At 40.3% G+C, this 18,526-nt stretch overlaps 1 protein-coding gene across 2 annotated transcripts in view; it reads left to right on the top strand.

Moving 5' to 3' along the window:
* LOC134333119 (extracellular sulfatase Sulf-2-like) overlaps positions 1 to 18,526 on the top strand; it is a 97,121-nt gene that overhangs the window by 25,873 nt on the left and 52,722 nt on the right. For both annotated transcript variants that reach the window (XM_063014961.1, XM_063014962.1), the window contains exon 2: positions 8,882 to 9,124. In XM_063014961.1, the coding sequence (XP_062871031.1) occupies positions 8,956 to 9,124 (169 nt within the window). In that variant the 5' untranslated portion in view covers positions 8,882 to 8,955. The remainder of the gene's footprint in view (positions 1 to 8,881; positions 9,125 to 18,526) is intronic.

Here is an 18,526-nt window from a genome sequence, read left to right on the forward strand (position 1 = left end):
TTGCCCTGTGATGGACTCTTGGCCCGTCCAGGGTGTTTCCTGCCTTTCGCCCAGTGAATCGGACCCACTGTGACCCTGAATTGGATAAAGCGGTGGACAGAAGCACAACGTCACCACTGTAAATGAGAGACTCAGCAGGTGTGCAGGCATGATGTGCATCAGATTAGCACCTGCCCTTCAGTCATATTTATTTAAATACGCAATCTCTATTCTGTAAATGACTTTTCCACTTGACTGATCGCACCGTGGGTGCTGAATGAATCGATTTATGTTCGTACCGCTTGTATTAGGCATGCTTGTGTAGAAATGCCACAAACTCCATTCCAAAATTCAAATATACACTGATCAGCCATAACATTAAAACCACCTCCTTGTTTCTACACTCACTGTCCATTTTATCAGCTTCACTTACCATTTGGAAGCACTTTATAGTTCTACAATTACTGACTGTTGTCCATCTGTTTCTCTACATGCTTTTTTAGCCTGCTTTCACCCTGTTCTTCAATGGTCAGGACTCTCCCAGGACCACTACAGAGCAGGTATTATTTAGACGGTGGACCATTCTCATCACTGCAGTGACAATTACATGGTGGTGGTGTGTTAGTGTGTGTTGTGCTGGTGTGAGTGGATCAGACACAGCAGCGCTGCTGGAGTTTTTAAATACCGTGTCCACTCACTGTCTACTCTATTAGACACTCCTACCTAGTTGGTCCACCTTGTAGATGTAAAGTCAGAGACGATCGCTCATCTATTGCTGCTGTTTGAGTTCTTCTAGACCTTCTAGACCTTCTAGATCTTCTAGACCTTCATCAGTGGTCACAGGACGCTGCCCTCAGGGCGCTGTTGGCTGGAAGTTTTTGGTTGGTGAACTATTCTCAATCCAGCAGTGACACAGGTGTTTAAAAACTCCATCAGCATTGCTGTGTCTGATCCACTCATACCAGCACAACACACACTAACACACCACCACCATGTCAGTTTTTACTTCAACAACACTGCTGCATCTGCTACACATGTACAACACACACTACAAAGCTGAGAAAGATCCACCACTCAAATAACATCTGGTGAGTCAGGGTCCCATGGGGAAACAAAGTAAAACGCAACGAACCAGATACGATCAGTAATTGTACACCTACAGAATTTAGCTGTATGATAGGGGAGAGGGTAGCTTAGCGGTTAAATTACTAGACTAGTAATCAGAAGGTTGCCACTGTTGGGTCCCTGAACAAGGCCCTTAACCTTTAATTGCTCGAGTTGATGTCAGTCATAGATGTAAGCCGCTTTGGATGGACAGTGGTAGCGCAGCGGTTAAGGTACTGGACTAGTAATCAGAACATTGCCGGTTCAAGCCCTGAACACCACCAAGTTGCCACTGTTGCTCAAGTTGTATTCAGTCATAGATGTAAATCGCTTTGGATGGACAGTGGTAGCTTAGCAGTTAAGCTACTGGACTAGTAATCAAAGGGTTGCCGGTTGAAGCTCCACCACCACCAAGCTGCCACTGTTGGGTCCCTGAACAAGGCTCTTAACCCTCAATTGCTTAATAGTCTAGAATAGAATGCCTTTGTCATATACAGATGTACAGTACAAGGAAGTTCTTTCTTCACGTATGCCAGCTTGTTTTGGAAGCTGGGGTCAGAGCTCAAGGTCAGCTATTGTACAGTGCCCCTGTAAGACACTTTATGTACTGTATATAGGGTGGCACGGTGGTAAGAAGGTTTGATTTCCAGGTGGAGTGGTCTGGGTCCTTTCTGTGTGGAGTTTGCATGTTCTCTCCATGTCTGTGTGGGTTTCCTCCGGGTGCTCCGGTTTCCTCCCACAGTCCAAGGATATGCAGTCAGGTTAATTGGACATAGTACAGTCTCACTAGTTGTGAGTGAGTGTGTTTGTGTTCGAATATGTGTGAGTGTGTAGCACTGTCGCCTCACAGCATGAAAGTCCTGCCTGAGTTCGATTCCCAGGTGGAGCGGTCTGGGTCCTTTCTGTATGGAGTTTGCATGTTCTCTCCATGTCTGTGTGGGTTTCCTACAGGTGCTCTGGTTTCCTCACAGTCCAAAGTAAAGCAGTCAGGTTAACTGGACATACTACAGTCCCAGTAGGTGTGAATATGTGAGTGTGTTTGCCCTGTGATGGACTGGCAACCTGTCTTTCTGTACCAATATAAATAGGCTAAGAGGTAATAAATAGTAGTTTCATCCTGTTACCTGTAGTATTTCTTTAAATCCCCTTGAGTTAGTGACATGTAAGTCCGGTTTGTTATTTGTGTGTGGTTAAAATGTATCTTTTGACTCTTGGAGATCTACTTTACAGTTTTAATTATTAAATCTGGTAATTGAGGAGGTTCATGGAACCTATTTTCTATTACTTAAAGGTCCCGGTTTTACTCTCCTTACACCTTACATCAGGATTATAAGACATTGGCTATTATTTATCTGACTGGCCACCCAGCCACGCAATGAGATTCATGAATGCTCTGAGCTGCTAATTTAATTATGTGGTGAAATCTGTGGTTTTACTCATAGGGGCTTTAGCAACCTCCCTGTAAAGTGTGATCTATCACAATCAGTCAACTTTCACTCTTTAACTTTGCAATGTTTCACTTTTAAAAGCTCCACTTACCATATAGAAGCACTTTGTAGTTCTACAATTACTGACTGTAGTCCATCTCTACATACCTTTTTACCCTGCTTTCACCCTGTTTTTTAATGATCAGGACCCCCACAGGACCACCACAGAGCAGGTATTATTTAGGTGGTGAATCATTCTCAGAACTGCAGTGACAATGACATGGTGGTGGTGTGTTAGTGTGTGTTGTGCTGGTATGAGTGGATCAGACACAGCAGCGCTGCTGGAGTTTTTAAATACCGTGTCCTCTCACTGTCCACTCTATTAGACTCTCCTACCTAGGCTGGATATTTTTGGTTGGTGGACTATTCTGAGTCCAGTAGTGACAGTGAGGTGTTTAAAAACTCCATCAGTGCTGCTGTGTCTGATCCACTCATACCAGCACAACACACACTAACACACCACCACCATGTCAGTGTCACTGCAATGCTGAGAATGATCCACCACCCAAATAATACCTGCTCTGTGGTGGTCCTGGGAGAGTCCTGACTATTGAAGAACAGCATGAAAGGGGGCTAACAAAGCATGCAGAGAAACAGATGGACTACAGTCAGTAATTGTAGAACTACAAAGTGCTTCTATATGGTAAGTGGAGCTGATAAAATAGACAGTGAGTGTAGAAACAAGGAGGTGGTTTTAATGTTATGGCTGATCGGTGTATGTGTGAGCAATCGAGATTTATTTACTTTAAAGTCACTGGAATTATTTTAAGGTGATCTTATCATTGTTTTACATTATATATTGTGATCTTTTGGACCAGAACCAGTAAGCATGAAAAGACCATCAGATCAGAACAAACGTCAGAACAAGAGATGCACTTTTTAAGGGTCACTAAGTCGACCCCATTGGCTCCGTCATCTGTGAGGTATGTGTCGGTATGTCTCACACAACACACGATGTGCGGTTTAGCGAGTGCTCAGTGAGTACTTTAGATGGGTTTAACAGGGACAAGCCAGTCCCATGGGAGGCTCTTTTTGGTTTAGTGTCATTTTTCTACTTTTACTCAAACGCTCTCTGTGGGGTTTCTTTAATTATTGCTATTTGCTTCACTGAGCGTGTGGAAAATTCAAATATCACGTAGATAAATCTGGATGCATACACTAATTACTCTGGTTTGATGTCTTACATGATGTTCAAGATCAGATTTGTGTGTATAAGCATCTGTGCAATGGAGAGTCACAAGAAAGGCATATATGTATAATTTTAGGAATTGTGTTTTTGGTATATTGGTATAAAATTCAGCTGATAGCAGACATTGTGGGTTAAAGTGCTTTGGTTCTTTCCATATACTATATTATATATATATACACTAGACCCCTGAAGGTGTGCTGTCGTATCTGGCACCAAGATGTTAGCAGCAGATCCTTTAACTCCTGTAAGTTGCGAGGGCCTCCATGGATTGGAGTTGTTTGTCCAGCACATTCCCATTGTTGGCGCTTTTGGACAGGGGTCAGCATGGGCACCCTGACTGGTCTGTGGCTATGCAGCCCCATACGCAACAAACTGTGATGATATGTGTATTCTGACACCTTTCTATCAAAACTAGCACTACAGTAGCTCGTCTGTTAGATCAGACCACACAGCCCAGCCTTCGCTCCCCACATGCATCAATGAGCCTTGGCCGCCCATGACCGCCGGTTTACCACTGTTCCTTTCTTGGACCACTTTTGATAGATACTGACCACTGCAGACCGGGAACACCCCACAAGAGCTGCAGTTTTGGAGATGCTCTGACCCAGTCGTCTAGCCATCACAATTTGGCCCTTGTCAAACTCATTCAAATCCTTACGCTTGCTCATTTTTCCTGCTTCTAACACATCAACTTTAAGGATAAAATGTTCACTTGCTGCCTAATATATCCCACCCACTAACAGGTGCCGTGATGAAGAGATAATCAGTGTTATTCACTTCAACTGTGAGTGGTCATAATGTTATGCCTTGTCAGTATATATTTACACTGCTAGGTTTTTTTCCTTTCAGCCATTCAGATGTAAAGTTCCCTGTGAATTTTGGGTTCTCATCCTGCCGCATAACCCAATTACACTTCTCTAATCCAATTAGATTTACCTCAAGAGGTTTTTATGAAGTGAAATTTATTATTTGGTTAATGCCAGCAATTTGTCCAGGTTCTGACGCAGCAAACTACCACCACACCATCACTGCTCCTGCCATGTTTGACTTTTGGTGCTTTTTAATAGACATAATAAGACCTTTTATGTCATAAAAACTTGAGAACCATCAAGTTGCAAATGGCAAATAGGCACAGATGTTTCTTTTGTCCAGCAGTGGTTAATCTTCTATAATTCCAGATTAGTGTAGTCTCTTTCAAATGATGGAGTTATGAACACTAATCTTCACTGAATCTAAGGACATCTGCTGTATTGCTGTATTTTATTTGTTCTGGTTGTTCTGTGATCTTTCAACACTCGCCGAGTACTTAAAGTAGATTCAGTAGAGTTCTAGGGTCTTAGACATAGCTTTGTAACCCATCCCTGTATACACATGCACACACAGAGAGAGAGATTCAACACTTTATTAGGAACATCTGTCTTGAATGGACATTTATTCGCTATTTTATAAGCTTCAACTACCTTATAAATGCACTATGTGGGCACACAGTTGCTGACTGAAGCCTATCTGTTGCTCTGCTTACCCTATATCACCCTCTCACACCAACCAAAGGAATCCCAGAAGACCACCAATGACCTGATGCTATATAAGTGACAACCATTCTCAAAACTGCAATGACACTAATAAGGACATGGCCAGCTGTGTTGTTGGGGGTTTAAAACTTTTTTTTACACATACTGACTTCTGTATTAGGAGCATATACTTTACACCATTAACATATTGTACAGGTTCAGTTAGAGTCTAGAGCTATTTTCTTCTGTATGTATAATGTGTTCAATATTTTAGGTCTAAGCACTATTTTCCGCCCAGCTTTGCCAGTAGTTCTACAATTACTGACTGTAGTCCATCTGTTTCTCTTTCTCTACATACCTTTTTACCCTGCTTTCACCCCGTTTTTTAATTATCAGGACCCCCACAGGACCACCACAGAGCAGGTATTATTTAGGTGGTGGATGATTCTCAGCACTGCAGTGACAATGACATGGGGGTGGTGTGTTAGTGTGTGTTGTGCTGGTATGAGTGGATCAGACACAGCAGCACTGCTGGAGTTTTTAAATACCCTGTCCACTCACTGTCCACTCTATTAGACACTCCTACCTGGTTGGTCCACCTTGTAGATGTAAAGTCAGAGACGATCACTCATCTATAGCTGCTGTTTGAGTTGGTCATCTTCTAGACCTTCATCAGTGGTCACAGGACGCTGCCCACAGGGCGCCGTTGGCTGGATATTTTTGGTTGGTGGACTATTCTGAATCCAGCAATGACAGCGAGGTGTTTAAAAACTCCAGCAGCGCTGCTGTGTCTGATGTCTCATACCAGCACAACACACACTAACACACCACCACAATGTCAGTGTGACTGCAGTGCTGAGACTGATCCACCACCTAAATAACACCTACTCTGTAGTGGTCCTGGGAGAGTCCTTACCATTCAAGAACAGCATGAAAGGGGGCAAACAAAGCATGCAGAGAAATAGACTACAGTCAGTAATTGTAGAACTACAAGTGCTTCTATATGGTAAGTGGAGCTGATAAAATGGACAGTGAGTGTAGAAACAATACATATATATATAGGCATGGATGCAGCGTGCATTAATCTTTATCTTCAGGGTTGAGGATGGAGGGGGATCGTGTAAGACTGAATAATTAATGTTTAATACATGATGACTCAGCATGAACTAGCGCTGTGAGTCTTTCCCTTTTCCCTTGACACTGCATTGTCAGTGTTTGCGTGTGTGTGTTATTCTACAAATGATAACATTTCAGTGTACTGCCTATAATAACTCTAATACTTGTGTATCACAACTATTTGTTCAATTATTGTAAGTAAATGGCATGTACTTGATTTTGTCCATGCTCTTGCTTCCTAAATGGTTTCTTTGTAGCTGAAAGACCAGTTAATGGTTATGTAAGACGTACATTTGTTAAGCACTGAGATGGGTTTTTAATTGCATCTCAGGACTACTATCATCTCATTTCACTTCTTATTGCTCTCGCTCGGTATCCATATTTATTGGTTTGTTTTGTCTAATGTATACAGTAAGAAGAAACAAGCATTCAACCACTTTTAATGTTATTTTTGAATATTACCAATAGACCACTGAAGTCGTGCGTCATTTTGTAGTCCTCGTTATGCCCATATTTGGAGACCTGGGTCTAAGTCAGATTTCCTATAGGAAAAATGAATGGAGTTTTCAAAAAATCGGCTCTAACGCATCCTGTGCTAAATAAACATGTTCAGAACCCTATACGTTTTGTCCTATGTACATTTTTCTCTTGTACATCACTGGATCCTCTGAATTACAAGGTTTTTAAAGGATCGTAATACTAATAATGCTACACGAAAGCTAATGCTACTGCGCATTAATTAGACGTCACTGAACTACACCAATCGAATTAATGGAAAGAACAGCCCACTTTTGTTGAGTACAACCAAAGGCGTAACACCCAACCATCCTTGCTTTCTACTTTAATGTAGCTAGCTACTAAAAATATAAACTAAAACTTGTGAATATCACTCCACTGTTACAGTAGCATTAGCTTACATGTACCAATATTCATATTTTGACTCTTTAACGACTTCGTAATTCAGAGGATCCAGTGATAATAGACAGAAGAATCTCCATAAAACAAAACGTAACAGCTCTGGAACATTTTTTATGACTACAGGATGCGAGAGAGGCAATTTGCAAAATCTCCATTCATTTTTCCCATTCTAAACTTCTCTTAGACCCGGGTTACCAAATATGGTCATAACAACATGGCGTGGACTACAATATGACGACACGACTTCAGTGGTCTATACTAGTAGTACATATATCCACTTCAAATTTACAAGTTGGGACAGTATAGAAAATGCAAATAAAAAACACAGTTTCTTACATTTACTTTGACTTTTATTTCAATGCAGACAGTATGAACCTGAGATATTTCATGTTTTGTCCAGTCATCTTTATTTTATTTGTCAATATACCTCCATTCAGCCACTCAAATGGCGCAGCGGTAAAATACGCTAGCACACCAGAGCTGGGATCTCGGATACATCGTATTGAATATCCGTCTGGGCGGCTATATGAACAACGTTTGGCTGTTGTTCATACAGGTTAGGGAGGTTGATGTAGTTACGACCTCTGGTGGCTGATTGATGGCATCTGCACAGAGAGAGGAATAATGCTGATCAGGGTGTGGCTGTCCGTGCACAAGGCTGATTGGCATATGAACTCTCCTCATGCAGGTGAAAAGATGCAGTCGGCTACTGCTCACGTGTCGGAAGGGTGCGTGTGTCAATTCGCTCTTCTCAATCAGGGCATGGGTCAGCACCAGTAAAGAGAAAGCAAAACACAATTGGGTAAAAATTGCATAAATAATGCATAAATATATAAATATATATTCTATATGGTTAGTGGAGCTGATAAAATGGACAGTGAGTGTAGAAACCAGGAGATGGTTTTAATGTTATGGCTGATCAGTGTAATTTACATCAGTTGTATACCCCAACCATATGGTGACCGCTCATTCTCTGTAGATTAGGGTGCATCATACTGGTGGATACCAGTTATAAGGATAGAAGTGTTTCACCATATTGATTAGGGGATCAGCCAGTCTGTCTCTGACTTTCTATAGCTATGGCTTTACTGATGTAGATAACTTTATCCATTACGATTAAATCCTATCAGTTTAAGTAAATTCTTGAGTCAATTTAAATGGTAAAGTAAAATCTTGCTAAGTGAACAGGGCAGCTGTAGCTTTGCGGTTAAGGTACTGGACCTGGTTCAAGCCCCACCACTGCCAGGTTGTCACTGTTGGGCTCTTAAGCAAGGACCTTAACCCTCAATGGCTTAGACAATATACTGTCATAGTCTTGTAAGTTGCTTTGGATAAAAGCGCCTGCTAAATTCTGCTGGGGCAGTTGTAGCCTAGCAGTTAAGGTATTGGACTAGTAATCAAAAGGTTGCTGGTTCAAGCCCCCACCACTGCCAGGTTGTCACTGTTGGGTCCTTGACTAAGGCCCCTAACCCTCAATTGCTTAGACAATATACTGTCACAGTACTGTGAGTCGTTTTGTATAATTAAATGTAAATGAACAGATTGTGGGTTAAACTCTTAACATTGTGTCTCCACAGGTGCTGTGAAGCAAGTCAGCAGGTAGCTGAGTAGAAAGCCCTGCCATACCATTAGAGGCTGAAGGTCGAAAATCATGGCCATGGCGACAAGCCGGTTGGTGGTGCTGCTGACCGTGATGGCGCTTGCTCACGCATCCATCTTCCTCTCCAACCAGAGACAGAAGCCTCGGTTTCAGCGGGACCGACGTAACATCCGGCCAAACATCATCCTCATCCTCACCGATGATCAAGACATTGAGCTGGGTGAGTCATTATATGAAGTTATTGCAGGGTGGGCGGTTTTGGTGTAGCTTTCTGTGCCTCAAAACGTCATTGTACAAGGCTGAGTTTTATAATTATCATCAAATCAGTGTGCAGATTAAATGTGGTTAGTTTTATTAATGATATTAATTAAATTAATGAATGTTTTTACTTAATAATAATAATTATACGAGTGTATAATTTATAAAATAAATAATAATTTTAATATAAATTATAATAAATAATAAATAAATAAATAATGAATTATAAAATTATAAAATAAATTATGAACTAATTTATATATAATCTATATATAATAATCTATATATACTATACTATAATATATATATATATATATAATATATATATATATATATATATATATTATATATATATATATATATATATATATATATATATATAATATACTGATCAGCCATAACATTAAAACCACTTCCTTGTTTCTAAACACATTGTCCATTTTATCAGCTCCACTTTGTAGCACTTTGTAGTTCTACAGTTACTGACTGTAGTCCATCTGTTTCACTACATGCTTTGTTAGCCCCCTTTCACCCTGTTCTTCAATGGCCAGGACTCTCCCAGGACCACTATTATTTGGGTGGTGGATCATTCTCAGCACTGCAGTGACACTGACATAGTGGTGATGTGTTAGTGTGTGTTGTGCTGGTATGAGTTGATCAGACACAGCAACACTGCAGGAGTTTTTAAATATCGTGTCCACTCACTGTTCACTTTATTAGACACTCCTACCTAGTTGGTCTACTTTGAAGTCAGAGACCATCGCTCATCTATTGCTGCTGTTTGAGTTGGTCATCTTCTAGACCTTCATCAGTGGTCACAGGACGCTGCCCATGATGCGCTTTTGGCTGGATATTTTAGGTTGGTGGACTATTCTCAGTCCAGCAGTGACAGTGAGGTGTTTAAAAACTTCATTAGCATTGCTGTGTCTTATTCACTCATACCAGCACAACACACACTAACACACCACCACCATGTCAGTGTCACTGCAGTGCTGAGAATGATCCACCACCCAAATAATACCTGCTCTGTAGTGGTCCTGGGAGAGTCCTGACCATTGAAGAACAGGGTGAAATGGGGCTAACAAAACATGCAGAGAACAAAGTGCTTCTATATGGTAAGTGGAGCTGATAAAATGGACAGTGAGTGTAGAAACAAGGAGGTGATTTTAATGTTATGTCTGATCAGTATATATACAGTATATATATATATATATATATATATATATATATATATATATATATATATATAGTTTATAGCAGCAAAGTGGTGTGTATTTGTTGAATGTATTCTATGAGAGAGGTCAAGGGCCATATAAAACAGCTAGCTGTATTTGGCCTCCAGGCTAAACGGTTGATACTAAACTAAATATGACTGATCTACCAAAGTAAATGTGTATAAAATGTTTTTATGTGTGAACGATCGAAGCAGTCATGGGCATATAACAGACAGAGAATGAATGATACTATAGAGTGTGAGATGTATAGATTTGACCCAACTTTAACCCAGGCTAATTTGGTCAATAATGCAGTATGCACTGTGGAAACCATTACCAACAATCCAATAATCCCAAATGCCCAGCGGATCTTAATACCATTGTATTATAGAGTGTTCAATTTCCTGTAGATTGAAATTTACACAATGTTCAGTTACTCGACTGATTTGATCTGTATATTCGGCTATGAAATTCTACCCCACAGAATCGCACCACATTATCTTGGATAAACAGTATAGTCAAGGATGTTCCAAATATGATTTCTGTTCCGCTGTGCTGCTCTGGGTGCGCGGGACCGTTCCGTGTCAGCAGATTATTTGATCTAAAAACACATCTTGCCAAGAATAGACAACTTAAAATGTCTGGACTAGTTTGTATTACAGATAGAAAAGAAAGTGTAGGAATGTAGTTACCATACACAGTGTGCCAATTGAACCCTTTTCTCAGACATCTCACTGGCAAGTCGTAGCTTAATTATAAATGTAGTGTATCCACTGCCCAATATTTACTTATGTATTAGGATTTTAATATCATGTTAAAGGAAACCCACACAGACACGGGGAGAACATGCAAACTCTACACAGAAAGGACCCAGACTGCCCCACCTGTGGATCGAATCCAGGACCCTCTTGGTGTGAGGTGACAGTGCTACCCACTGAGCCACCGTGACGCACCACTGACCAATAAAGCTACAATTAAAAGTACAGCCAGACCTGACTATGTAAATGTGTAATGGACTGGCATTCTGTTTAGGGTATATTTCCAGTTTTTTGGGTAGCTTAAGCCGTATTATTAATTATGTGCCACATATCATGGCATATCAGAATAGATGGAAGCTACAGTGCACACTATAGCCTACCGTAACAGTAAAATGCAGTGCTGCTGGAATTTTTAAACACCTCACTGTCACTGCTGGACTGAGAATAGTCCACCAACCAAAAATATTTACATTTACATTTTCGGCATTTAGCAGACACTTTTATCCAAAGTGACTTACACAGTCTAAGCAATTGAGGGTTAAGGGCCTTGCGGGGTTTGAACCAGCAACCTTCTGCTTACTAGTCCAGTACCTTAACCGCTAGGCTACAACTGGCCCAGCCAACAGCAGCAATAGATGAGTGATCGTCTCTGACTTTACGTCTACAAGGTGGACCAACTAGGTAGGAGTGTCTAATAGAGTGGACAGTGAGTGGACACGGTATTTAAAAACTCCAGCAGCGCTGCTGTGTCATGGTCCTGTGGGGGTCCTGTCCATTGAAGAACAGAGTAAAAGGAGGTTACAAAGCATGTAGAGAAACAGATGGGCTACAGTCAGTAATTGTAGAACTACAAAGTGCTTCTGTATGGTAAGTGGAGCTGATAAAATGGACAGTGAGTGTGGAAACAAGGAGGTGGTTTTAATGTTGTGACTGATCAGCAAATTGCAAAATGACAAATTATTATACAGTGCAAATGAAATTATGTAAATGTTTTGCTGCTACAAGGATGCTATAAAATAGGAGATAATAATTGCTAACACATTATGGGGAATTGTATTACAATTAAAATTAAACCCAGAGAATCACATATTCACTTTGGTCTAAAATACTGGGAATGTATTTGTGAACACACCCCAACTGAAATTCTCTCTAGACTGACCTGACAATTTTTAGGTAGAGACTTGTGATTACTAGATCAGCTGATATGGAAACAAAAGCCATTATCCATCCATTCGTCTGTCTGGACAGCAAATGGTCTAGGTCTTGACACAACAAAGCACCTCACACCATTACATGCTATTTGTTTTGTTGTAGACATAATACAGCATATCAAAAATGGTCCAATTTCAGGTCATCTGTCCATAGAACATTATTTTAAAAGGTTTTACAAATGTCAGGCAAGCACTGATGCTTTTTAGTCTCCATTGTTTTGAGGAGTCATTATTAATAACCTAGGGTGAGACTAGACATGTTTGCAGTTATACAGACAATTTTCTGGAATCATTTGTGACTTGCTTGATGATTTCGCACTAAAACCTTTAAATATTTTTGCAGACCAGCCCCAGCTATGTAGGTTTACCATTGTTCCAAGTTATTTTAATTCTGAATTTACAGATAATTGCTCATATGGTGGTTTGGTGATGTTTATGCTTGCCTATGTTCAGATATGCTCTATATTTTCATTTTATATACAGTAAATTTAGAAATATTCAGACACCTAGACTTTGAGTAACTTTGTGTAAACTTCAGTGTGTCATTAAAACCAAACTGATATTGTTTAATTATATGAGGTTTAAGTCCAAGCTTTGGCTGTACCATTACCTTGAAAAAGCCATTCTAGTGTTGTCTTGGCTCTATGCTTCAGGTCATTGTCTTGTTGAATTGTAAACCGTCACCCCAGTCTGAGCTTTTCTTCACTCATCCAATCCTCAATTCTCACCAGTCTTTCTGTCCCCTTACTGTCTGATTCTTGTGCTGAAGAGATGATTGTCTGTCCAACTGAGTCCTGCACCAGGTCCCCTCTTGCTCAGATGCTCAATTTAGCCAATTAGTCATCTTTACAGAGGTTCAAGGTTATGACACGCTTCTTCAATTTCAAAATGTTTGAAAAGCCTTTAGATATGGTTTTATACCCTTGCTCTGATTGTGTCTCTATAGGCCCAGGTGTGTGCCTTTCCAAATTAGCAACAGGTGAAGTCCAATTTAGTTGTAGACACATCAAAAAAGATGCACCTAATCACAGGTTATGGTGCTACAGCAAAGGGTCTGAACACATTTGTGAATACGAGACTTCAGTACATGATTTTAAGGTAATTTTTAACATTTGTCATTATGGTTGACAATAAAGATTGATGGGTAAAATGACAGATATAAATTAAATCCATAAGAAAGTGTGCAAAAGCCAAGGTGTCTTACTTAACTTGCTTTCTGAATCCATATAATGTTGTCTTTTTGTATTTCCTTTAATCCTGACAATAATGGTTAGTTATGTCCCTAAAATTTTTTGGAAATTGAGACCTGAAATTGTGCAGTTACATTTTTGTGGTACTGTATTTAGTTGTTTTAAGGCTGTTTTTGTAAGTTGCAACCAAAAAAAGGAGGATTTATAACTCTAAACTTGTCTGCGGAGCTAGATTTAGCTTCAAATGATGCCTTTATTAGTAGAATAATACAGCAAATGATTAAAGAAAAGGTAGCACAGTGGAATATTCCGCTAGCACACCAGCCCCGAGATTCTGAACTACTCAGTTCGAAACTCACCGTTGCCACTGGTCGGCTGGGCGCCATCTAGCAAGAATAATTGGCAGTGCCTGAAGCAGACACTAACTGGCCACCATGTCTGCTAGGGCGGGACGATCGGACTATGTGTGGGTGGGGGGTCTTCATACACTGTGCAAGGACCCTGATTAGCAGAAGAGATGCCTGTGCAGAAAGCATGGGCGAGAAGAGGAGGGCTGTGAATGTGTCGGAGGAGGCGTGAGCAGTGGCATGCTCTCCTCGGATGCAATCGGGTATCCACAGCAGTGCAAGACAATAATTGACTGCGCTAAATTGGGAAAAAAACGGGGAGAAAACGCATAAAAAAACGATATAAAACTGCTAACCATAAAACCTGCTGCTAGCCTTTAAGTCCTAAAAATCAGTTACAACATGATTAAACCACCAGGAACTCAATAACGACTCTTAATTTGCTTCAGCTGTGATGTGTTATATAAACACCACCCAGATATTCAAGTACTCAAGGTGTGTTGCAACCATGGGTGAATACTAAGGAGCTGTTACAAAAGCTGAAAGAGAACATCATTTAATTGAATCAAACGGGCAATGGATATACAAGATTTCCAAGACATTCCTTAAGATCCCATTGGGAATGTTGTCCGGAGGTGCCAAACGTATGGCAGAGCATCAAACCTGCCTGGCTATGATAGAAAGCCCTACATTTGGAGGCCTAATTTGATCAGAACAATAAAGAAAAACCCATGTGTTGCTACGTAATGCTTACAAGAGGTTCTGATAAAGGCTGGGACGAATGTGTCAGTTGAAACCATATAAACATCACCTACTTTGTGGCTGGATTCCATAACGTACGCAACTCTGAACCAAGAGTTACAGAAAGGGTTTACTGGAGTACTCCCAAAGGAATTTGGATAGTACTGGGACACAGTTTTATAGAGTGACAAATCATAACTGGAACTGTTTGGACGCAAGAAAGGCGAGGCTTATGACCAAGAAGCGTGCTGTCGAACAATCAAACATGGAGGTGGTAATAATTGGAAGCTTGGTTAAAGAATCAGTCCTGGAATATCCTGGAGTGGCTTTCTCAGTCTCCAGATTTAAAGAGTTTAAGAGAGATTTAGAGTTTATTTACCCTCATGTTCTGTTTGGCATCCCTGAGACCCTAGAGCCTTGTAAACAGCTCACAAAATATCCTTAGCCTTTTGCTGTTAGCTTAATACTTCATGACTTTTCCTGATTTTATGGAAACTGCAAATAAACAATATTTTTTATTAATATTGTGTTCCAAACACATCTAATTTATACACTCAGCTAGAATTCATGATTAAAGCCAATAAATTCCCATATGTTTTTAGTTTCTCTCTCTCTCTTTCTCTGATTTTATTTTACCCACACAACACTGGGGTCTCTAGGACCCCAAAGTACAGTCCAAGGCAGTAAAGTCCTCAACAGAACACCACACAGCTGTGTTTTCTTTTATGTCACACAGGGGTATTTACGGATCTGCCGGGCCTCTAAGGCCATGTTCACACAGACAGTTTTAAATATGTGTTGAAGGATCGTACACTGTGATGCATGGCCATGCGTGAAATGATGTCGGCCGTTAAGAAAGTTCACCAGGATTGAACTTTAGACAGCCAAAAATAATTTTTGTACCTATCAGTGAAAGGTGCCCAACCCAAAGCTAAATTTCTATTGTCCTTCTACACCCAATAAATCCATTCATCAATTACTTTATCCTGGCCAGGGTGGAGTGAAAGAATGGACGTAAAGCAGGAATACTGTGGACGGGGCAATCCTTCACAGAGCTTTGGCCATTAACCCTTTACTTGGCTAGAAACTGGATCTTGTTGTCATAGGGAACAACGCAAAAGCTGAGACGGAAGATCATTTCATTACACCAAAAGGTACACCGATCAGCCATAACATTAAAACCACGTCCTTGTTTCTACACTCACTCTCCATTTTATCAGCTCCACTTACCAAACAGAAGCACTTTGTAGTTCTACTGTATATATATGTATATATATACAGTATATGCATATATATATATATATATATATGCATATACTGTATATATATATACATATACATATATATATACATGTATATGTATATGTATATGTATATATATGTATATGTATATATATACATATATATATATATATATATATCCCAAGAACTTGAACATTCCTTGAGACACCACTGGGAGTATTGTCCAGATGTTCCAAACTTATGGTGTAGCATCAAACCTTGATGGCTATGGGTGAAAGTTCATCATTCATCAGGACAACGAAGATAAAAACCCTGTGTTACTGTGTAATACTTACTGTAGGTCCTAGCTTTACCAGTCTTCACTCTTCTGGGAATGTCTGTGTTGTCTGGGAATGTCTATTTAGTCCATGTGTGATTTCATGCTGGGCAAAAAGAACTGGCTCACTATCTGTGTTCTAATTGTTCCCAAATGCATTTCCTGGGGTTGAGTTAAGGGCCACTGGTCGAGTGTGTAGGTCAGTGGAGTTCCTTCCTTATGGATCTGGCTTTGTCATGCTGTGACCCAGTGTATGTGTGTGGCCTTTGAATTACAGGGCTGTGTCTCAATTCCCAAACCCTTACTGCACAGAGTAGTAATGAACACTATTCATGTTTTACTGATCATACATACTGTTAAGTGGTTTGAGACACAGCTTTTTGGTTTGGTGTTTCAGACTTTAAAGTGTTGTCTCGTCTGCGTTTAAACCTAGATATTTGTCTGCCAACTGCCAGTCACTGTGGCTGAATTCTAGATATACTCCAGATTTCCATTGCACTGAGTCCAAAGCCATTATGCTTTACACCCCTCTAGTCAATGCTTAGAATCCTTCATGATGAGCTTAAGCCTGTGTGTTGTTGCTAGGCCATAGAAACTCAAACAGTGAGACTTCCCACAAGCAGTTATTGTGTTGTTAATGTTGCTTATAGTGAGCTTATAAGTCTTTAAGGCAGGACAGTTATCTTCCTAGAGGTCAATATCAGCACTGTCATGGCTGCCTTGATACCAAGCTTTTCAATGTGTCTCATTCTACTGCCAACGTTTCTCAGTAGTAATGGTTATTAGCAGAGATGGGGACTCGAGTCTGCGACTCGGACTCGAATTCAAATGACTCTGACTCATGACTCGCAAAAACAATGACTCGTAAACAACAAGAGTCCCTAGCATCAGCAACCCGCTGCATCTTAAACCGCAACGCACGCAGTGGGTAAATGTTACAGCCAGCTTCCGGCGTAGTGATGAAGCGTCGCTCCTTACACCCTACACAGTTTGAAGTTCGCTTCATCTGAACATTTTCGTTACCTTTGGATTGGAATCTCACTTAATGGTGGAATACCCTACGTAGTGCACTTCACAGAATCAACAGGGATGAATGGAACACTCCTACAGAATTGGCGCTAATGGTTGAAAGACCACTTTCTGAACCAATCAGACCTTCTGATTTTTAGTAAGAAATGCTGTTATTTGCATTTATTCAGTTTTGCTGAATAAATTATCTGAACTTTATCTGAACTTACATGTTTTTTGTTTATTTCTACGCTACATTTCCAATATATGTTTTGTGTATATTATATTGACTCGTGACTTGACTCGGACTCTAGTCTAAAGACTCGTGACTTGACTCTGACTCATATTTTGTGACTTGTGAACATCTCTGGTTATTAGCAATAGATATGTCTGAACACACAATACTTCATAATTGTTGGCTTGAAATGTACCATCTCTACACACATTACCTGCGTATCATATTTTCCATGCAGATTGTAAAGGCTGAATTTGGGAAATCCATACTGACATTTACGACCAAAGTGTGTGGGGGTTGTTGGCCTTTGAGTATGGATCTGCAAAGGTTTGGAAAGCCTATTTGAAAGGCCACACGGAGCCAGCCCTTCTGTCTCTGTGTGCATCAATCCAGCCCATCTGCTCTGTGTGTTTGTGTGTGTGTCCATGTGTGCGCATTTGTGTGTGGTAGCAGGAGACTGTCAAGTAGAAAGAGGCTCGACCAGTAGCAAATACACCAAATATGATTTAATAATTACTAATTATTACTTATTTATTTGATTCATTTGGATGCATACTAGCTACATAAATACATGGGCCATTTAGAGGTGGATTTTCATTGCTGTGCTTGAGCTTTTGGTTGTGAACTGACAGGTAGACATTCCCCTTCAGGAGAGCAGAATTCATGGTTACATCAATTATGACCAGTCGCTCAGTTCCTGTGGAAACAAAGCAGCCCCAGACCATCACAACAGGACCACTATGTTTGACTGTTGGTATGACGCTCTATTGGAGTAATACAGTGTTAGCTTTAAACCAAATGTAACAAGACCCATGTCTTCCATATATTATTATTAATATTATTAGCACTATTACGTCCTAATTCTGCACATTAAAGCTTGATTAAAGTCTGTTGCTGTTCACATAACAAAAAAGCAGGAGCATCTGAATACTTTCTGAATCCACTGTAAATGCTGATCAATAAAGTCCATCATTTAAACCTTGAAGTCTCTACAGTCGAGCGATACTAGTCTGGATATAGTCGCTAGGACTTAGTGAGAGTTATTTTTCTTCAAAGAGAAAAAACTTGGATCTGACTTAAATATACTCAGGAGTGGTCAGTC

This window comes from Trichomycterus rosablanca, chromosome 19 (genome assembly GCF_030014385.1).
Source record: "Trichomycterus rosablanca isolate fTriRos1 chromosome 19, fTriRos1.hap1, whole genome shotgun sequence".
In the NCBI taxonomy this organism is placed as follows: Eukaryota; Metazoa; Chordata; class Actinopteri; order Siluriformes; family Trichomycteridae; genus Trichomycterus; species Trichomycterus rosablanca.